We start from the raw sequence: 23,936 nt of genomic DNA, 5'->3' as shown, positions 1-23,936 counted from the left end.
AGATCCGAAGTCCATCTGAGACTTTGAGAAAATGTCCTCGTAACTGTGAAGCACATCTCTCAAAGCAGCTTGTGACGGTGAAAGGTACGTGACGTCAATGGACTGGATCGGGGTTGTACCAGCACTGAAGACACACTTCTGATTTTCAAAGGGGTTGTGTAGAGCTTCGTCGTCTTGAAACAAAGTCATGGTATTCAAGTTGAGCGATTGGTTGAAAAAGGAGGCATTGTCCAGGCCTAGCAAGAATTCAGCCTTCATGCCTTGGAGAACGTGTGCTTGGACTGCCCGCTTTATCTTCCCTATTTCCAATTGTATGTGTACGCGGCCCAAAGTTTTTGTCGTTGAGGTGACTTGTTGGACACTGATGCATGGATCCTTGAGCAATTGCAGCTTGAGTTCTCTGAACACAGCGTCACTGATACAGGTAATAGCGGCTCCTGTATCTAGTGTTGCGTTCACCAAGTGTCCGTTCACAAGCGCACCAAAACGTATTAGTGTAGCTTTGGGCCGCCCTCTTCGTTTCCCTGGTCATCAGCTAGAGCAGACACCATTTCACGACGAGGGCACTCATTGTGCCAGTGAAACTGATTTGGCAAACCAGCAGATGCACACCGTCGGCACTCACTGCGCGGGGTGCGCGTCGATCCTGCAGTCCATCGTCGTGTAGGATGAGGCTCCCGTTGCACGAGCTGCTGCTTCGACAAGCGTTGGGAAGCATCTCTCTGGACAGAGTCTTCCGCTTGGAGCGCAGCAGCAAGCCACTTGGCCGGGGTGGCGAGCGACATTCCAGCGAGGCGCCTTTTAATCTCCTCAGGTACACCATCGGTCAAGCCTGACACTATGTGAACGTCCTTCAACTCTGCAAGGCGACCAAGACGCGTCTTCTCTTCGTAATAGTGCCTGATGCGCTGCTCTCTTTTGAGTCTGCAGTGTATGAATTGGCGGAAGGGGTATCTGACGGGGGCTGCAAATCGCGCTATCATGCTTGTTTTGATGCCTTCCCACGAATCTTCGGAGTCGAAAACCTCGGTGAGGTACCAGCGGAATGCCTCACCTTCCAGGTACTCGCTGATGCAGGCGATGCGATTTCGTTCGGACCAGGTAGCGTTGCTCGCTTTCGTTTCGAAGAGACGCAACCACTTGTCCACAGGGACGTCGTCTTCAGCTCCGGTGTATTTCGGCAGGCTGATCATCTTCTTTGGTGGGCTCATGATACTGTTGAGGTAGATCCTGTCGACTTACTGTAACGGACGAGACATGGCGTCAGTCAGACACCAGTTTAATCTAACTCCTCGTCTTCCTCCTCTTCCTTTCCCCCATTCACCCTTGAACCGTCACACGTATATATATGTACCGTTACAGAACAGAGACGCGTCGTGGTTCAGTTGCCATGCATTTATTCTAATGCACGCGCACTTCCTCTTCGTCGCCTTCTCCTACCATCGCCTTGTTCATACGTTACATATATATATTATATATATATATATATTATATATATATATATATATATATATATATATATATATATATATATATATATATATATATATATATATATATATATATTGTAAAGGACGAGATAGAGACCCACCCCGTCCTGGGCCAAGCTGTTCTATTGTCTGCCCTCTTCTTCCTCTGCCTCCATCTCCTAGCTGTCCGCGCGCGCCAGAGCCCCGGTGTCAATCTTCGTCATCACATTCGGCCATGACTGCAAAGCGCGCGGAGATGTCGACAACATTTCAGGTGGACGGGGCTGGCTGAATCGCGCTGGTCGGAACAGACCACGCGGCCACTCGGTCAGAAGATCCGCCAGGAGTGTGTCCGGTGGGCGACACTGGCTGTTTCGTGGTGGTCGGCCCCGACCCCGCTTCATCATGGTTTGGTGGTCTGCTAGAAGTTTCTCTGGTGGGCGACACTGGCTGTGCCGCGGTGGACGATGACCACGGCCACGCTGCGACTTTGCAGGGAAATCTCTCCCATTGGCCTGTCGTGCACGGAATTGGCAGTGTCGAAGTACTCGAAGTTTTCGGCCAAGAGACTTCTCGCGAAATATCGGTAGTTGCTCGGGTGGGTGGCAATTACTGTTTCGGCATGATGGCAGGCTTCTCCCGAAACGGTGACGTTGGTCCCGCCGCAGCTCTGAAGATAGTACAGCATGCGTAACTGTCGAGTGTCGGACTATGTGAGGTCGGGTGCAGTTGTCACGCTGGGTCGAGCTGGCGTTTCCTGATGAGGGGTCACGTGAACAAGATGTGTCCAGGAGCGAGCAGTGCCGTCAGCAGGGCAGTTGGTTTGCGGTGCCAAGTTTGCGGTGCCCCAGAGGCACATTGTTCTTTGACAGTTACGGAACAGCGGAGTGCGGTGGTGGCCGCGTTGAAGCTACTGCGCCAAACCATGAAGGTCAGGTCTCGCAGCCTGACCGAACTCGCAAGCATCCTTCGTTGGGAAAGTATGTGCCTGCTCAGCCCGCTGACATGAACAAACATGGGTTAGGGCGAAGCACGGAACAGCGACGACGTAACCTCATGGTAGGCGTGCGACGACCGTCAGGACATAGCCAATGGCATCCACCAGAACCATCATCGCCCGACTTCCAAAGCAAGTCACAGCGTGGCTATGACCGGCCTCCGCGCGGCAGCCAATGCCGCCCGCCAGAAGCATCAGTGCTATCGATGACGGTTCAGGGGCCAGGACCTCCAGGAAACGACCACTGCCTGAGAAAGGCCATCCTTTAGGAGCACTACATGATCGTGATCGCAGTGTGGCCGAGTGTAAAGACAGAGCGGCCCTCAGGCATGGGGGCATGCTCGCCTAGGGAAGCAGAGGAAGACGAAGACAGATAATAGAACAGCCGGCCCAGGAACTGGTGCTGTCTCTGTGTCTCGTTCGTTACAATATATATATATATATATATATATATATATATATATATATATATATATAGGTACACGCACACACACACACATGGAGAGAGAGAGAGTTTAACTTAGAAATTAAATAATTTAATATGACTTTAGTCTCTTAAATGCTGGCACCACGTTATCATTATGCATATCTCTAGTGGGAGATTCCAGATTTATTTTTCAATTTACAGAAAGACGTCGATCCACCTCGTAACGGTTGGCTCAAAGCGAAAAATGACGCGTAGGCTGCTCCTCGCTCACTGCTTCGCATAAAATCGATTCCCACAATGTGTGGTGTGTGGTGAGAAGGAGAGAGCAAGCAATTTTTGGCAGTTTTTGACACAAGATTGGAAATTCCCTGCTATAAGCAGTGAATTTACAATTTGTACTTGATTCATGTTTAAGGGAGCCGTCTCTATAGATCAGCAGCATTTTCTTAATGTGTTTAGGAATGTGTTTCATGATGCTTCATGGCTGTATGATTCTAGAAGGAAAACTTTTGCTTCAGTGGCTGAAACATCTTACAAGAATTCAAAAAAAAAAAAATTGAAACTTTAAAATAATGAAGCCCTAAGTTTACATATCTAGCTCTGCACCAAAAACAAACATTGCAGTTATGTAAACTGCAACTGTTAAAGCATCCCTGGTGGATAAATTTGATATACGAATTTGCAGCATACATGAAACTGTCAAAATTTTTACGAGTGTTTTGCAAAAGTTGTAACAAATTTGCTTTATAAAGTGGGGTATAACACATCCAAATTCCTCTCTTTTAGATATTTTAATAGCAGTGGTTTACAGAAATGTAATACTCCAATCTGGGTACTAGAATTTTATTCAATTTTGCAATTCCTAGCAATTTTTGTAAAAGGCAATGGTCACCTATACGAAAAGTCTATGCCTAGATGCAGTTGCTAGACTTTAAATGTTTCTTTTAAATGCAACAAACCACATCAAAATCAGTACAGTGGCTGTGGATAAAAAATTTGTCTGTTCCCATGCATGGAGCTTCCTCTTAAGGTGAATATATTGGTTTAGTACAAAAATACTATAACAGTGATGACTGAAAGAAGGGGACTTTATCAAGGGCTAGATTTCTGTTTTAGACACAGCTTAATGAAACCAACAAACAATGAAGCCAAGGAAGGAGGTACAGGGTGACGATCATTTAAACACAGTATTTTTCACTGTAATTCATGCTCATACTAACATGTCATGCAATCAAACAGACATGCTTGATGAAGAGCTTGCTACAATGTTTATTAAGAATGCTTTGTGCATTCAGCTATAAGTGGATGAAGAAGTTGGCATTGAAATATTTTTTTAGTACAATAGCTAAAGAATTACGCGTTTTCAGCAAAAAGTTCCTTTTTTGTCTACAGAAAGCTGGGTGCTTCTAATTTAAGTTCGTTTAAACAACACAGAGGATTTTTTATCCCCTTTACCTGATGTCTTCTTCGTTCTCAGGGAAACTCCAAAAAGCAATGCGTAGTTGTAGCTGTTCTGGGACTGGTGGGTACACATGTTCAACCACTTCAAAAGGAATGTGTGCAGCAACCTCCCTAGCTGCAAGCTCCACTAAGGGCAACACCAGGCCTCCTTCAGCTGCGAGAGAACACAGAATGCTATTAGGTTTTCATCATTCTTTTTGGATTCTTTTTGGTGGGAGGGGTGGCAGTGGCAACTACAGATGCTACATAGGTTGGCAGAAGACACAACGACACAGCACTGTGTTCTCGTATTTTTCATTCTCCTGTGGCGTTTCTTTGTGCTAAACCTCAAGATATGCTGTACCAATTAGTCCACCAGTCTGTTTTGTTGTATGTTTAACACACTGACTCAGTCATTGAACCTACATGCAACTGCACCAAACTCTCATACGAGATGGAGCAGTGGAGTGGAGCCTACTCCAAGCCATGCATCCCCATTATACACCAACAAATGCCCATAATGTAACGAGTACACCTCCATGTATCATACCAGATGGCCTTGTCAACGTACAAGCAGGCCCACCCACAAACGAGTATTATGAAACATGTTAGATAGTTAAGGATGAAAATTAGATTGATCTTTTAATCGAATACATAACCATCCACATCGTTAAGTGTGTACAAATACAATATATAATTTTCTTTTGACAATTTGCAAGACAGCTGGGAGCAGAGCTGTTAAAAAATGACAGCAGTGGGTAGTCATTAAAATATCACAGTTTCACTCAAAAGGCAAAGCAGTGATAGCGATAGTAATGTATCTAACACAGTGATGCTACCGAGGACTTCTGATTTGGAGCAATTTTTGGAGCAGCAAAATTTCTGTTTTGGAGCACTTTGGAGCAGCAAAATTTTCATCTTGGAGCACTTTGGAGCAGATAATTTTGCATCTGGGAGCACTCTGGAGCAGCGAATTTCACATCCTGGAGTGCACTACAGAAGCATATTGCAATAACATTCAAGCACGATATGGCGGTAAGGTTAAACCTTACTGTCCCAACGTGGGAGCCGCCTGCGTCATCTTAGGGTTGATCTTCAGGACCCGAATAAAGTTCATCATGCCATACCGGAATATTACTATGTGGCTCTTATGAAGGCTAGAAATATATTTCGATTCATTGCAAATCTCATGGAAAAGATCATCCAGGAGAACTCCATACTTCACTCGCTAATGAAAAAATAAGGGCTCATGCAGTTGAGTGTTTTGAATTAACCTCTTCGGCAATTATTTTTGACACTAGCAAATAAACAGAATACCAGATCAATAAATTTGCACTTTATGAAATAACACTCTAAATACATCTATGTGGTTATCAGCAGACATTGTAGATAAACGCCGTGATGTACAGCAGTGCCTCAATGCCAAAGAGCCACACTGTCCCTAATGCATTCCCCTAAGAAAGCTCCAAGGCGAAAGCCAGGTTCTTTTTCTTCTCGATCGATGGGTTGATCCTCCCCCTCCTTCTCTACAAACTATCTGCACCTCACCTTGTTTTGCGCTAGCTCCATGATCGGCTCACCGATTACGGAAGCAGTGTAAAGCGACGATGTCGTGATGGCGTCATCACGTGACATCACGATATATGACGCCATGATGACGTCACAAGTTTTGACGATCTATGACGTGATGATGCCGCCATCACATGATTATTTTTTGCATCAATCGATTGAAGCCGCCGACGGTCAATTTTCGTGTTTGATAAAGCATCTGATGCTTTCGCATTAATATTGCGTATAGAACGTTAACAACCTGGCCCTACATACCAAACTGTCCTCCACCATGTCACCTCCTTGCCATGCGCAAAACAGCTTCGCTTAGGAGTCACTTCACAGAGTGAAATGGCTCCTCAACTTTTTTAAAATGTTTATTGTGATAACAATTATATGGACGCTCTCCGCGGATTTTTGCCGTCGCCATTGCCGTAATTTTCTGTATAAAGACCAAATTGATAACATCACCACGCGCATTCTAGCAGCGGGCAAAAGCTCGCGAGCGCTGGCGACGAACGCGGCTGAAGCGGAGATTAAGCTAGCCGGCCGTCTGTCTCCGTCGCACGGACAGCGCATGAGATAACATCTTCCCGCGTGCGGACCTGCCGTCGATTGCTCATCAAACAAAGAGGAAACGCCCCGCGCGTCTTTCGTAAGGAGCATGAAAGGACGCCAGGGGAGTGGGGGGGGGGCAAGGGGACCGCATCGTTCGAAGGGCGCAGTCGCTTGCGCGCGCGCCATCTCGAGGCATCAGGAGACGGCTCGTATACTTGCTGTGCTCTCAACGCTTACTTCATGTTTAGAGAACTCAGAGCAAGAAAACGCTTCGGTTCCTGGAGCGGCCATATTCCCTTAAACCAGTGTTTTGTTGAGTTACGCGAGATCGAATCCAAAAGAGTTAGCTACTAGCCTTACTTCGTTTAACAATACAATTTGTTGGTATCGCATTCATTGTTTCGCCCTTAAGCAAAACTGAGTTTTTTTACCCGTCAGCTATTGACCGCCGAAAGCGAGGGGCGGACGTGTAACATGGGGTAGCCGCTTCACTGTGGCCCGTCAGCGACGGGCCCGCTACTGACAGCTGCGTATTTGCGGCTGCTCCGACCAGGATATATGCTTTTATTAATGAGATGAAATTTTTAAAAAGCAAGCAAAAAATTCGAATTGGAACCCTAGCAAGTCAGCTCGAAAGGGCAGGGCCTTTTAGGGGGTATTTGATTTGACGGTGATAGACACCCCCAAACCCGAGACTTTGGCGCAGTTTGCCGCAATTTTCGTCAATATTATCAGGATGGCGCAGTAAATACAATTTGGCGCACTTTGGCGCAGTTGGCGCAGGAGTGGAATCACTGCTAACAGCTATAAAAATGTTCTTAGTTTTATCAGCCTTATATCTTGCAGTAAACATTCATGCACTAATAAAATTAAAGGGGCACTAAAGGCAAATAGCAATTGATGTCAGATTGAAAGCTCAATGTATGTACATCTAAAACGGCAATATTATCAACAGCAGTGCCCTACTTACTGAGAAATTAAGCTAAATGTACCACACGATGAGTGCCACGAGCGGGACATTTTCGAAATTATCCCGATGATGTGAGAGAGACTGACTACAATTAATCACTCGTAATCAAACTAGCTGCAATAAAAAAAGAACCTTCCGTGCATCAAGAGACGTAATAAAATGCTGCTTGTTCGTTTCTGTTTGATTCATGGAAAAAAGAACCTCTTTGGCGTTGCCATGGGGAACGGCGCGGGTGGTTCAAAGGTTCCGTTTTCGCCGACCTGCGCTTCGCCCGGCAAGCCCGGCGCCCTGCTTCGCTCACGCGGTCGCATCTCAATGGTTGTTACGGCATCGTGTACTGCCGCGTGTGTTTTGTGCACTCGTGAAAGTCGCTCTGACAGAAAGTTAGACAAAATGCCGCATGCATGTCATGTTGCCGAATGCCCGAATGGTGCTCGCCGCCAGTGCACGCCGCCGCGCAGTAAAGGTGGGCAACGTTGGGCATGGCAACAGTGACGTGAGAAAGGCCGCTTTCAGTCGGGTGACTTGAAGTGCACTAACGCGATGTGGACCACTAAAATGTGATTTTATTTCAAAATAAGCACTTCCTTGGCACAAAAGTAGCACTACGAGGTTTCTGGACCGCTATTTCAACAATCAACGTCGACTTAATATTTGCCTTTAGTGTCCCTTTAAGAAGCATGGTGCCTGCATGCACAGAGATACACATATACATCTCATTCAATGGCTGCAAACACTGTCTTTCACAACGCTGGTGTGACGATGAACAGCACGAACACAGGTGAGCAAGCACACTGAGTTGCTGCTTGTTTTTTTGAGACAATGTGAGATGAAGCATCACACATGCAGAGAATCAGGGATGCCAGCTAAGAAAGTCCCATGAAGCGACCAGCTTGCTAAGCCTTTGGAACTGGCGCAGTTTGCTTGCAAGGCAGGGCACTCCCCAGGGCTGGGCAGTATAGAAGATATATGTATCTTATGCTGGTGTCACACGGTCACTTTTGATCGCGATTGGTTTCTTGATGTGAGCTACGGAAGGTAGCCAATCACTGTTGAGAAAGTTGATCCCGATTGAGCTTAACTGCGATCAGCAGTGCACCGTGTGACACAGGTATTAGATACTATTTTGATACTCTTTGGGTATCTTGTATCTGTATCACGATACCATTGACAGGTGGAGTATCAGTATCTATTTCCGACACATCGGACAAAGTATCATGCATTTTAAGGTACCAGATACAAACTTTGGCACACAGGGTTCGTACAGGTTTCAAAAGAGAAAATGCAAGGAAGTTCAAGGAATTTCAAGGGCCCGTCATGTTTTTCAAGGACTAAAAACGGCACTCAAATGAGCATTTTTTTTACTACAACAATGTTTCAAGTTTTGAATAAATTTATCGCACTTATAGACACACAGTTGAAACTCGATTTCACGAAGTCATCCCTACACTCAAATTACTTTGTTAGACGGAAGTTTGTAAAATCAAGAAAGAGGTTTTTCAGTCCTTTGAAACCTAAAATTGTCACATAGACCCAAAATCTACTATGGCATTGTATTTGCCGCTAACCCATGCATGCTCGTGTGAAAAGTCTGTTCAGGTGTACCAAACCTTAAGCCTCACATATGTGGTCCGGGTGACGCAGGCCAGGTAGACATTCACATGAAATATGACATGCAGCCAAAATGCAAAGACTGGGAGAATGAATGCAGTGATTGTGCAAGCAGGGAAAGCAAGAAAGTTGTGATGAGATGATCAGTGTCATCTGTCGCATAAATCGTAATAATGAAAGCAAACAGTAGTGTTCCTGTTAGAGCCCCGCGACGGTGGTCTAGTGGTTATGGCGCTCGACTGCTGACCCGAAGGTCGCGGGATCGAATCCCGGCCGCCGTGGCTGCATTTTCGATGGAGGCGAAAATGTTTGAGGCCCGTGTACTTAGATTTAGGTGCACGTTAAAGAACCCCAGGTGGTCGAAATTTCCGGAGCCCTCCACTACGGCGTCTCTCATAATCATATGGTGGTTTTGGGACGTTAAACCCCAGATATTATTAGTGTTCCTGTTGGAACTTTGACAGGAACAAAAAACCACCGCCACCCATTGCACTATCTGGTACGTAACAATGTGACTGTTAGTCCACTGCTCCGTGCATGTGGGTGTCATGTAGCCTTGTCAAAGCCTTGTCAAAATAAAACCAGGCTCGTGACTATGGGTGACAGACGTTTTTAACGCAATAGCATTAGTGCCCGCACTTGAAGAAAAAAAGCCATTTGTGTAAAAAACAAAGAAATTAGTGCTTCTTTTTTACTAATTTATTTGAGAAAAAGCTTCGTTAAATCCGTGTTGGTTCCAAGTTAGTTTCATTAATTCAGATTGACAACAACATTGAACCTCATGAGTACCTGCCATAGAATACAAATTTCTTCCTTAGATTGAGAAGTGCATAAAATTGGGTTTTGTTAGATCGAGTTTTAACTTTATTATTTTACTGTAAAAAAGTCTAGCCTTGATGCCATCTAAAGTAGTTCCCAACACACAACAAATGTACAGGACAGGTGCTGAGACTTCTCTACTATTAGCAAGGCTTGAAATCGTTACAGTGTTCTAACCACATGCACCGCTCGCTTGACAGGGAAAAAAAGCAGCATAAATGCAGGAGCTAAGAGTGAAGTCGTAAGGAGATAAGTAGCAAGAGAGAGAGAGAAATAGAAAGCGAGACAAGATGCACCGACGAGTGAGGAGCGAAATGAGTGATAGGACAAGGCATGAACAAACAGAATACATGCAAACTCGCATGGTGTATTGTTTCCGAAATGGAAAGTTTGCCGCATCGATGCTAATCTACACCAGAAAGCAGGTCGCACTGTGAACTTTAGACTGTACTAGTTCCAAAATTCAAGGGTTTTCAAGGGCAGAATACAATTCCAGTACCTTCAAGGGCCTTGAAATTGTACTTTTGAAATTCAAGGGTTTTCAAGGTTTTCAAGGACCTGTATGAACCATGAGCACAGTTAACTGAGGCTATGTAGCAATTTGGGGCTGTTCAAGTTCAATGCAAAAGCAGGTGCTAAAGAGGAAAGCAACATTTCATTAAATATATTCTGCTGGAAGCCATGGCACCTTGATGGCCACTGCCCACATCTGTCTTAGATCCAGCATGCTGTTTCAAGTGACACGATTAAAGAAAAAAATCACAGTTTCGCTGCAAGCGAGAAGCAATGAATGAGATAGCAACAAATTGGAATGTTATACTAAGTAAGGCTAGCAGCTAACTCTTTCGGATCTGATCTCGCATAACTCAACAAAATGCTGGTTTAAGGGAATACGAAGTGGTTCTCGTGCTGTCAGTTCTCTAAAGGCAAAGTAAGCAGCAAGCTTATGAGCCATCTCCTGATGTCTGTCAAGATAGTGTGCGCGCCAGTGCTTATGAGCAAAGTTCACAATTGCTGCTCAAGTGACGCAACCTCCTGGACGAGAACTCCTACCAAGAACGAGAGAAGGAGTTCTGGGAATCCACTTGCTCTGAGGCACTGTATTTGGCTGCGCTTGATTTTATGGTGACAGGAGTGGGTGTGGGCATTCTTTAGGGCTCAAAGTGTGATGACACACTTTACAATTCTTAAATGAGCCGAAGAAAATGGCAGCAGCTGCTTCTTCGAGCGTGGAACATATGCGCATCAAGTGTGGCTTTGGCTGAGGTGGTGCTCCAGGTCCAGAAAATGGATGAAGTCACCGAATGGAATTTCCTTTGTGAAGGAGAGGCTGCGAAAAAATGACTGGAAGGTGCTGACATTCATTCTACTTGGGCTGGGATTTCTTCTAAATTTGCGCCGAATAGCACCAAGAAGCCGTTCACATAGAGGAATACCTTGGTCGAGCCAACAGAGGCGAGGTGATCCAAAAGCTGTCTGCCATAGCTTGGCAGTACAGGTCACTCAAAATAGGGGCGATACGAGAACCAATGCACACTCCATACTTATGCACAAACATTATCTCATTTTGTTTGAAAACTGTGGCGTGAAAGTAGAGGCACAGCAAATTCATGAAACTGGAAGCACCGGTCCCAATGGCATTCTGTGCACAACACCTAGCTTATCAATGCCCTTTTGAACCATGGAGGTAAGGTTGTCTTGAGGAAGGAAATAGTATCCACTGAGAAAGGAAATGTTCCGGTGGGACAAGACTTTGCCAGGTACAGGGACACCTCAGTCAAGTTGCAGACCATGAACAGGTTATTGACTTCTATACACGACAGACAGTTTTGCAGGCAGGACCCCAGACTTTGAAGGGCGCTCCCTCCTTGCGAGTCTTTGCTGTAAAAAAAGAGGACAGGCAAAGCTCTTTTCAGCACATGAGCAAGGCCGCCAACTTCGAAAGACCGGCTTCCTCGCAAATTTCGACTGCAAGCTTCTCGGCTTTTGCTGGACGGAAACCTTCAAATAATTTTAAATTGCTGAGGAAGGCCTTTTGTGCCAACTGATTATACAGCCTAGATACAGCGACAACACCACCTCACTTATCTGTCAGCAACAGTTTGAAGTCATTGTCACGCAAGGATGTGACTACACCGGACAGCTTGGCTCGATGAAAACCTAACGAATTTACGCAGTATACATTTGTGCACGCAAAACAAATGCATTCATTGGCAGTTAGTGCCCATCGTCCTGTGTCCTTTCCTCACTCATGTTTCAAGTAGCACCGTTTTTCTTCAAGATGGATTCATACCAACGAGCTCGTAGTCAAACACTTATAAAATACTTTTTTGGTATATATATATATATGTGTGTGTGTGTGTGTGTGTGTGTGTGTGTGTGTGTGTGTGTGTGTGTGTGTGTGTGTGTGTGTGTGTGTGTGTATGTGTGTGTGTTTGTTTATTTATTAAACTCGAAGCAAAATAACAGAAGCATTACTGAGAATATTTTCCCGATCAGGAAATCAGCCAATGGCCATGTCCTTCCCTTCGCCTACGCAGTCGTTCCCTTCAACTATGTAGTATGCCAAAAGTAGAGCGAGCAATTTATAGCCTTCTTTGGAAAAAAAAAAGAGTTAATTCCCTGCTGCCTGCAGCACAATAATATTTGCTCACATGTTCACAGAAGCCTCGTCTACTGACTGGCAAAGTTTTACAACTATCTTCAAAAAGTGTTGCAGGGCCCCTTTAATGTGTTATCAATGCAAGCAGCATTTTTAAGTATGCTTTGTCATAGGCATGGTCACAAGCATACTGTGCCCATTGGCACGATGGCGGAGAAAGAATTTTATGATAGCTGTTGGGCTAGTTTAGTTTGTACATGGTATTTCCAATGAAAACAGCACAAATAATAGACCAAGAAGCACACACAGCACAACAAAGACATAGGTGCAATAGACATAGCACTAGCAATAGATATAGTGTGCCCAGGATCCAAAAAAACTCAAACAGGCTAAAAAAATGGTAAGCATGAGGGTGCTGCTCATATAGCTGCACGAGATTATATGCACAGAGACCAGCCAGAAATGACTGTTTATGCAATATAATGCACCTTATGAAATAATGAATTTTACAATGGCGCTTCAGCGTTTTGAAAGAACCGACTTGTGCAAGTCCTTCAGTGAGCTTAGCATTTGAACTAGCAGCAAGATATGCAAATGTCATTGCCACTGCTCAGGAGAAGCACAGCAAGAAAAAAGACCAAAACATCTGAATTCGGATGAAATGCAACACACCTTGAATAAAGCTGCACAATGATTAAGAGAAGGAAGCTTAAAAATGCACATTGGGGAGACATCACACAAACATTTGGCATTCCAAATGTTAGCTTGCCCTCTCATGATCTCAACTTTGATGTTCGTTGAGTATGTTACAGCGAAATCCTGTAGAATGTTAAATTTTGTTAAACGAAACTTCCGCTTAGCTCCTCCCAAAATAAGAGAATTGCTTTATTTTTCAAATGTCAGACCTATGTTAGAATATGCCTGTGTGGCTTGGGACCCGCAGAGTAAAACCCTATGTAATATGCTCGAGCTGGTACAAAACCGTGCAGCCCGTTTTGTCAGTTCTAACTATGACTTCACATTTAGTGTTACTGCAATAAAGGATAGGTTGGGGTGGGAACTACTAAGTACACATAGAAAAAACATTAGATTAGAAATGCTTTTCAAAATCTTTCATGGCTTGGTCAAAATAGATAAAGAATCTTACATTTTACCTCCCCATTTCTTGTCTCACAGAAGTGATCACCCTCTAAAAATAAGAGAAAGTTTTTGCAGAACAAACGTATACCAATACTCGTTTTTTCCACACACAATCTCCCAGTGGAATCAGCTTCCAAAGGAAATTGTTGACTGTCTCACTGAAACTTCGTTCAGAGATATACTGTTACGCTCATAGTTTTCTTCTTTTTTTTTTCCTTTTTTGTTGTTGATCTTGTTTTCATAGTTATCCATTTATGTAAGCATATGTTACCCTGTGTATTCCCCCCTGCAATAATGCCTTCGGGCGCTGCAGGTACTTTAAATAAATAAATAAATAAATAAATAAATAAATAAATAAATAAATAAATAAATAAACATAAACCTAGGCTGGTATAATGCAATGATTCCCTTCACTACTGACTTCTGACAAATCATACGGAAAAGGAATTAATAGTCATATCAACCCTGCATTTCTTGCAGTATTTCCTCAATATCCATGATAATTACCACTCAAACTATCAAACTATGCGATTTAAGCTGTTTGCAGGTGACCACTGGAATATAGGAATGATGCTACCGTGCATGCACATTTTCTTTCTTGGCGTGCATACTTTTCTTAGCCTGCGAAGCATTCTTATTCCAATCAACATACTTTTTATCAATTTCAGTTTCTTCCCGTTTTTATTTTTATCATTCATGAATAAGCAACGCTGATTATGCATCTATACCCACGGAAAATTTTTTTTGTCATTACATGGTCCTTAAAAAAATTAGGGTTAGTATTTTTGGAATAGGTCACTCTGAAGATTTTAAACATACAATAAAAAAACATTGACCCTCAAACTGGTAAGTTCACGTTCCGGTAAAAAGAAGAAAGTATTTTACGCTGCATGATATAATTAGAATCAAGCAAATGCCTATGGTTACTGAGAAAAAGACATATAAACACGGCCTAAACTACTTTACCTTATGCTCTGTATATAATTTACAATGTTCTAGTGAATTCCATACAATCATGTCACTGTCATTGAGCACTCACTTTAGGAACTTGCATGTTTAGATTTTGCGAGCAAACACTGGTATCTCTTAAAGGGACACTGAAGTGAAACAATGAATCAGTTTGTAGTCTGAGAACTCCGATGTCGTTAATTTCACCGTCATACGTTTGTTAATAAAGAAGAAAATCAAGGTCAAAGTTTCATAATTAAATTTCGCGTTGAAAGCTCCGTGCATGATGTCATGGATTTCAAAGTGTATTTTTCGTGTTTTGGCAACACTGCCTCAACGAAATTTCCTGAAACTTGGTATGTTAAGTCTATGGCTCCCGCAGAGGACAATGTACTTCATTTTTACCGATTAGGAACTACATATGACCTAGTAGACGCCATCAAAATCTGACGTCACGGCAATTTGTGAGGGAATTGCAAGGTGACATCGCCACCCGCATTTTCTTTCAGTGTGTTTTTTCACTTACCAAGCGTCTTCTCGCAGTAAGAGTGATGTTTTCGGTATTGTGAAATTGTAATGTTCTAATATGTGAAAATCGTTTTTCTCTTTAGTGTCCTTAAATGCTGCCTATGTAGTACAGTTCCAATGCATGAAGTGATGAGAAATTGTTGAACAGGGCATGTTGCTGGAGTTTTGACAAGTGGACTTGCCTTCGTCAAGGCAGCAACCTTGACAAAGCCAGCAACCAGCCTTAATGAAGTAAAGTCTACTTGTCGAAATGTTGGCTCCAGCGACATCCCCGGATCAACGATTTCTCATCGCTTCAAGCTTGCACCTTCCCCTGAACATCTGTCTTGTTTGGAATCCAAAACATGATGTTACCTGTCCATAAATCATTAATTAGACCAAAACTAGAGTACATCTCAGCAATCTGGAAGCCATGTCAAGAATATTTTGTCAATGGCTTCTAGCAACTTGAAAATTCCAAGGTGGCCTGCAGCATTTATGTTCATGCAATTCACAGAGTTCTTTCATGCCATACTAATACGCTAAAACATATGTAACATTCTTTTTTTTTAACGAGTTCACGTAGAGTAACTAAACATGGCATTTTGGCAAAAAATTTGCTCGGTCAGAGGTAGTACACTGAAATGCAGCTCCTCTCTATATGCAGAAAGAATAAGAGCACAGTAGAAGGAATAAAACCGCAGATATGAGAATACAAGGCTTTTGCACTGTTCCTACATCTCTAGAAAAATAGCATTACTTCTCTTAGAATGCATGCCCAATAAACTTGCTTCAGAATCTGCTTCTTTTTCCCCTTCATGCACCTGCTTTCATTGCCTCTGATTGCCATTTGGCAAATTCATAAAGAAGTAATGTAAATGAAGACCACTTACAGAATAAAAAAAAATACTGAAGAGTGCTGCAAGTATACTCTGTGTCAAATTTTAAAAAGTAATTTTAAAAAGTGTGTCATTAAAAAATCTTCTGCATTACATGAATGCTCATAGCCAAAAAATATTTTCGGAGTGATGGAAGCAGCTTTGGGAGTAGTAAGTTCGCCACTTTGAGCACATCAATAAAGCTCAACGTGAGTGAAATACAAGCAGATTACAAAAGTGTATCTTTTTATTTAATTAGCTTTGTAGAACATAAAAAAAATTGCACACTGGTATTTTTACTAAATATGGCCAAAAAATTTCAAAAAGGTAAAAGATAACCAAGCATGAGTGGCACCACTTTCATGTTGATAGGTTCACAATTTTTTGTTGTTGTTGCTGTAGCTCACGTGCAACTACTAGTTGTATTCAAACTGAATTAGCAAGCTTATCTTGACACATACAATGAATACGGTGCCAATACAAAGGTTGTGAAGGACAGTGAGAAATAACTGATGACAGTATTTAAAGCAGCCTAAGTCTTGTGTTTTCCTTATGACAAAAAATACTAAGAATGTTCATGAACTTTTAAAAACATCACTTGACAATGTGTGCCCAAGACAGTGAAATGTAAACTAGATCACTGGCATGGTCTCATACATAAACTTAATCATCTAGTATGTGGTCCGTCTTATGCACGTGTGAACTAGTACATGGGGTTGTATAAAGTTTTGGAAAGCAAACCGTTCATAATTGCCCTCACGTAATTAGTCAGCACCTCGCTTTCGCCACAGAAACAGAGATTGTGATCAATCATGTGCGAGCAAGAAAACTGTTTGCCTTCCACACCGCTGAAAATGCAATTATGCTCTGGAAACCTTTCAAGATTGTGCGTCAGGATAAGGACCGAAAACACACACATTGAAAAGTGCCGACAGATTGGGGAAAGATCACAACTGTTCATTCCCTGTGCAATAAGCTCCATATTTTATGATGTTTGAATTGACACTAATGTTATTAATTAAACACCAGACATGGTTGTCTCTACATTTTCTGTAGTTTCACTGGTTACCCTAATTCATCAAAAAAATATCCACACTAAACCATGGGAACTTGTACTGCTGTTATTCATCATTTCTCTACATTTTCGGCAACATGTTAGAATATTAACAAAATCAATAAATCATACCAAAAAAAGCTTCATACACCATAAAACATTCAAAACAAAATCAACAATCAGTGATGCTACCGAGGACTTCTGATTGGGAGGAATTTTTGGAGCAGCAAAATTTCTTTTTTGGAGCACTTTGGAGCAGCAAAAATTTCCATCTAGGAGCACTTTGGAGCAGATTATTTTGCATCCGGGAGCACTCTGGATCAGCTAATTTTACATCTTGGAGTGCACTAGAGAAGCAAATTTCACTAACATTCAAGCACCTCAATAATTATTATGGGGCTCTTCTAAAGAGCTACAAATATATCGATTCACTGAAAATCTCATGGAAAAAAATAATCTCAGGAGAACTCCATACTTCACTCGATAATGCAAAAATAAGGGCTCACGCAGTTGAGTGTCCTGGATTAACCTCTTCAGTGATAATTATTGCAATAGCAATTATATGGACAGTCTCGACGGGTTTTTGCCGTCGCCGTCACATCCCTCCCGTATGAAGTCCAAATTGATAAGATCCCCCCGCGCATTGTATGTTCTACCGTGGGTAAAAGCGTGCGAGCGGGGCTACGAACGCGGCCGAAGCAGAGATCAAACGAGCCGGCCCATTTCCGTTGCTCAGAGGGTGCATGCGATAACATCACCTCGCTCGGGAGGCCTGCCGTCAAAGCAGACAGGAAACGCCCGTCTTTCGTAAGGAACATGAAGGGACGCCAGGGGAGGGTTGGGGGGAAATGCATCGCTCGAAGGGCTCAGTCGCTGGCGCAAGCTATCTCGAGGCATCAGGAGACGGCTCGTAAACTTGCTGTGCTCCGAACGCCTACTTCGCGTTTGGTCACAAAACGAAAACTGCTTCGGTTCCTGGAGCGGCCATGTTCCCTTAAACCAGCGTTTTGTTCCGCTACGTTAGATTGGATCCAAAAGAGTTAGCTGGTAGCCTTACTTCGTATAACAATACAATTCGTTGGTATCCCATTCATTGCTTCGCCCTTAAGCGAAACTGAGTGTTTTTAACCGTCAGCTATTGACCCTGGAAAGCGAGGGGTGGACGTATCACGTGGCGTAGCCGCTTCACAGTGGGCCGTCAGTGACGTGCCCGCTACAGACAGCTGCGCATATCAAAATGCAATTGCGGCTGCTCCGACCAGGAGGCATGTTTTTATTAATTAAATGACATTTCATGGACACTCTCGACGGGTTTTTGCCGTCATGTCCCGTATAAAGTTTAAATTGATAGCATCCCAATAAAATTTGTTGTTGGGCGCATTGTTAAAATATAAGACGGTGGCGCAGAAGAGACGTATACAAGCGCTCCCTGGAGCGGCCTGTTTCGTTCGTCCCATTTTGCGCCACCGTCTTATATTTTAAGATAGCATCCCCCCACGCATCGTATGTTCTACCGCGAGTAAAAGCGCGCGAGCGGGGCCGACGAACGCGGCTGAAGCAGAGATCAAATGAGCAGGCCCATCTCAGTCGCTCGGAGGGCGCATGCAATAACATCACCCCGCTCGGGAGGCCTGCCATCGAAGCAGAGATGAAACGCCTCGCCCGTTTTGAATGTGCATGAAAAGACGCGAGGAGGAGGGGGGGAGGTCGCCAGAGCAGCAACTTTGAGCTTTGATTCTAAGGGCGCGGTCGCGAACGCTGGTGCGGAAAGAGCATCTCTCGCTGGAGCGGCCGCATTCTCTTACACCAGCGTTTTGTAGAGTTACGCGAGATCGGATCCTTGCTATCGCATTTATGGCTTCACCATTGTAGTGAAATTGTGAATTCCTTAAAAAAAAAAGCAAGCAAATTTTGCTATTGATCCCATATTTCATTCTGCGACGTCCAGAAACAGAAGTGACAGACATTTTAGCGGCACGCGTGCAGTTATTACTGAACACTGCTTTCATTACGTGACCTGCGACGCTTGAAACGAGCTATAAGCAGCGTTTCTGGAACAGACGACGGTCCGCCGGTGAATCGCCGCACTTTCATGCTGCCTATTGGCCTTGACGTCACGAGTCTCAGCGGAGAGCGCGTTCTGCTGTCAAGCCGACTTGCAGGATAGAAGCTGTGTCGGCACCGTGCGTGGCATCTTGGCTTACTCAGCACGCATGCGCGAGCGCTGTTTATTCAGCGGAATAATTCTTTGTCCGTGGTTGTAACTTTGACGGCCCTAAGGTCAAGCTGCACATGTTGACGCGCTGGCGGTGCGATTGTCGGTGACAGACGCCCCCAAACCCGAGACTCTGGCGCAGTTTGGCGCAATTTTCGTCTATGTTATCAGGACGGCGCAGTAAATACAATTTGGCGCACTTTGGCGCAGTTGGCGCAGGAGTGGAATCACTGAACAATCTTCAAACAAAAAGTTTGTTAACATCATGCAGTCTCTTGTGTTTTAAAACGACACTAAAGAGAAAAACAACTGTTCTCACATTAGTAAATTGCTCTTTCACTATTACAAAACGACCATGCTTGCCGGGAGAAGATGCTGGGTAAGCGAGAAAACATGCAAAAATAAAATGATGTTCAATTATATTCATTTTGCAGGAGCATATAAGGTACTCTCCCATGAGTGAACCATGGTTCCTAAGAGTAATGAAGTGATAAATAGAGCTTTAATGTCACTTCTGCTTTTAATGGACAAGATAGCTTAACTATGACCACTCAGAACTTCCTCTGCCATCGAAGGTGCTTTTTGTGTAACATATGCTGCAACATATGTTTAAGAATCCCGTTTCACGAATGTTTTACAACAATGACAATACCTTAACGAAATGATATGGAAACTTGAATCACAGCTATACGATTTAACTGCATGTGCAGTTATGTTACTTAGTATATCATTTCATGCAATCTGTGACCAATTAATTAAAGAGATATGAGGCAAGGTGGAACAGCTGCAGTACAGAGAAAAAGTGAAGTACATCTTGACAAACATTATCAGAGAACCAGCCATTTCATATTCACCCTTAAACAGCTGAATCCTCAACAAAGCAATAGACTAACCAACACAAATCTGCAGAAGCACTGAATCACAATATTTTTTTTGTTGTAACAGCTTTGTATACATATGGCCTTTTATTTATTACACAAGCAAGTCCTATTTTTCAAACTCAAATGCGAAGGAAAACAGAGCTATAAAAAACAGTGCCGTACTTTTGCTTTGTAAGTTGTCAAAATAAAAATAACTTCTTTTTTCTCTAAGCAATAAAACCCAATTGAGCAAGGTGAATTGAATAGCATTTCAATGTGCATGCATTACTACCTGCATTTCCACAAACACACCAGGCATGTAAAAATAGTGCGCATACCATAATACACTTTAATGGTGGGAGTTCATGTTTAAAATGGTGCCATGTATGCTTTGCAAGGTCCACTAATACGACAACTGCATCAGAAAACCTTGCAAAAAATGGCTCAGAACAAATATTCGAGTTATGACCCCTTTAGATGATTTTCCTATTGGTCCTATGTATTAAATTTGTCCCAGAATTTTTACAATTTGTGCACATTTTTGGTTATTCTCTTCATTGTGGCCTCTCCAAAGGCTGCGGCAGTTTTCCGCAATAATACTTTTTTTGTTCATCACAGTGGTTAAAATTCTGGCAGTAGCCAAATGTAGTTAGAAGCTTTCAAGGTGAGACATACATGAAAGGAAAATTTGAAGTGCTGTTTTAAAGTGAGGCAGGACTACATCTCTCTACAAAATCCCGGATGCCTATGTGTTTGTTTATGTGACTTCAACAGTCGCCAAAACTTCCAAGGAAGGTGACTTTCTGTGATGAAAGCTAGTTTAACCAGAAAATTAAAGAACCAGTTTGGTGTGCAAACAGTGGGTGTCGCTGACAACTGCGTCATTTCAGTATGAAAAGTTGAATGTCCATGTTCTTGAGTGTGGGTAAACTTAAAGCTTAGTCATGGTCTTTTTACATGCACTGCACAAAAATTTTCCCCTGAAGCTAAAAATATGTGTTGCATGAAGAGATATTAAACAGCTATCATAACAGCAAAAGACTCATTATTGTGTATATCTTCTGTACCACCAAGTGCCTTCACACAGTAAAAGTGACCCAACCCCCCTCCCCATGCCTAACAACAGATACTGTAATTATATATCTACTTCAATTCCTCCCTTGGGTAGCTTTTATGACACATTAAGTCTTGTCTACCAATACATCATTCTGCCTATGATACTACATATAAACTTAAGACAGTAATGCAGTGCAGAAACAAGCATCGTTCTACTAAAGCCTTTCTAATCAATAGTAGTTGTCATCTGTCAGCTTTTGGCTGCAGAAAAGAAGGCAAACATATAAAAGCCATGACAGTGCATTGGTTCACACACACTTGCACTTGCCTGTTCTGCATGTTAAACAGCCAATTAATATTTTTGAGAACCACTTGGTTATAAAGAATTGTTGAGAAAGTGCTCAATAACAGCCAGCATATCCAAACTTTCTGCCGTGCCTTCATTGGTGATTGCAGCTGTTGAAACCTCAGGAACAGGTAAGGTAAAGAATATGAAAGCAGTGCCATCGGTGTGGCTGTGCATGTTCAGATGCAGTTTATCTCAAAAATGCACCGTCAGAAGAGGGCACCAATGCAGCACAGCATCAGAGCACTCTAGATAAGTGTGCTCATGACTGTACCAAGCTCACAGCATATTGTCACGAAAAGACATTTCCTTTTTAATGGTAAGTCATCAGGTCAAATTTTAATCACACAGCTGCCACTTATTTTATCATGGTGTATGAATAAGGGTTTCAGGCTAAAGGTTTGTCATGAGTGCTCACAGGTAGCAGTGACTAGTGAGACTGGCTGAAGAAGTCTGTGCATGTCAATGGTGCTATGGCTTTTGTTTAAGAGCACATAAAAACGAAAAAAAAAAATCGCTGTCTGTTGTTACAACCGTGCCTGGAGTACTCTGTATGATGTGCTTCTGGCACGTTCGGCATAGCTAAAGTGTAGATTGTGCAAAATGCAGGAGAATTAGCTGAAACAGATAAAAAGTGATGGAAATCTCTACTTTGACATTACACTTGCATTACACCCTTGCATAAAATTAAACTGTTTTATTTAAGAGCGTGACTACATAGTTTGTGCGCCTCTGACTTAGCACCGAACATGGCTAAACATGAACATTCAGTATGAATGGCCTGAAATAATTTATCCAGTCCTGACAATGCATGACAATAACACCTGACAGCGAAATCATATAATCCAATAAATTGAACCCGCTTTTAAAACGTGTAATCATAACGACAACTTAAGGCGGACAGGCGTATTATACTACCATATAAAAAATAAAAGATTATTAAAGACACTGGACAGTAGTCGTTGATAGGGCAACAAGATGGGGAGAAGAAAGCACGGCTCCACCAACCAACAAGCAGGAGTTCAGCAAACAAACAGAAACAAAGTGCTTAGGAAATGGACAAGTCAGGCCGATGAAAAGCGCCACTTGGACATGGAAGGCTCTCGTGATCAACTCAACATGCGATCTCTTGGAGAATGTACTTACAACCACGGGGAGACAACAATCAAGATCACAACAGCAAACACCAATGTAAAGGAAATACAGTTGTCCCAGTGGTTTCTTTCGCGTTCAAGGCGGTCAAGAACAAAAGACGCCAATTAACAATTTTGCACTACCACAGTCATTGAAAGAACTCCACCTTCACATCCTAAACCAAACGTCCTAAAGGAAGAGAGACTGATTCGTTACGTCTCTCCGCCCTTCTAGAAAGACCACTGAGAAGTAGCAACTATCAAAATGAGACAGCACGAAGGGGAAGAAGTGAAAAAAAAAAAAAGAAAAGAAAAAGCTTCCCATCGCCCCTCGAGTCAGGTGCCACGGCCGAGCTGGATGGCTTAATTTCTTGCTCTTCCAGCTTAACCAGAACCTTGTGTGGTCGGCAATACACTCACCGGGCGAATAATTCAATCTATCAATTGCGGTAAACGGCAGAAAATTAATTAAAATTGAGTTTAAGCCTAAAACGAGGCTTACCTTTTGAGCGACAATGACCGCCGTGAAGCGCCGAAGCGTGAGATGGGTTGCCCGTCGGCCTTTTCCAACCTCTCCAGTTGTTACAGAGACTTTCGGGCTCGCTGATCCAAGAGCAGAGAGAATCTTCTTCAAAGCGGTCGCTGTCCTCGAAGGAAAAACGATCTCCTTCGTCCCAGTCAAACATTACCACGCCTGAGCACCGCTGGGCCGATCGGCCCACAGAAATTTATACCTCCCAAATTATAACATCCAGCGTTTCACCCGACGCCGATCTGGGGCTCATCTCTGTGCGCAGCGAAACTTGGTGGAACTCGGGATGAAACGCTGCCGCAACTTGCGGCGAAACCCTCGGAACAGTCCTCTTGAGCCTGCCCCCGAAAATGAGCGATATTATTCGGATCCCTTGTTGTCAGCTGTCCTGGGCTCAGCTGCCCATTTTTTTTTCTTTCTCTCACCCTCAACGCTCGGTGGGTTCAGATACGGCAGACTTGAGATCGCGAACGTCAACTACGCCGCACAATTTGTAGCATCAAAAAAGCCACTGCCATAACTGCAAGCTTGGAGAAATTAGGCAAATTTGTAAGCGCACCTAGGAAGCGACCAAATGTGTGTTTACACTAAAATTTCTCTCCAAGCGATAGCGATTCCGCAACTAAAAACAAAAATTGGTAGTTGCCGAGCATTAGACCACAGAACCCAGCCATGATTGGACAATACATTCACGTAAATATAGCAACGAATAATATAACCACTATAAAAATAAACTAAGGTAAATTATTTCTGGAACAGTTTGTCCCTTTTTGGTGTTTGTTATGTAGCTAAAATAAAATTTAAGCGCGGGGCTGGTATCCATTTG

General features: G+C 43.2%; 1 protein-coding gene across 1 annotated transcript in view; it reads right to left on the bottom strand.

Moving 5' to 3' along the window:
* The window catches only part of LOC119397232 (zinc finger SWIM domain-containing protein 8), a gene marked incomplete in the record, with an annotated part of 161,537 nt that extends 137,798 nt beyond the window's left edge, over positions 1–23,739 (bottom strand). The window contains 2 exon segments of the mRNA XM_037664670.1: positions 4,349–4,508; positions 23,081–23,739. Of these exon segments, the coding sequence (XP_037520598.1) occupies positions 4,349–4,508; positions 23,081–23,264 (344 nt within the window).
* Positions 23,740–23,936: the final 197 nt, after the last annotated feature.

Source organism: Rhipicephalus sanguineus, chromosome 1 (genome assembly GCF_013339695.2).
Source record: "Rhipicephalus sanguineus isolate Rsan-2018 chromosome 1, BIME_Rsan_1.4, whole genome shotgun sequence".
Lineage (NCBI taxonomy): Eukaryota > Metazoa > Arthropoda > Arachnida > Ixodida > Ixodidae > Rhipicephalus > Rhipicephalus sanguineus.
This window is presented reverse-complemented; position numbering and strand designations above follow the sequence as displayed.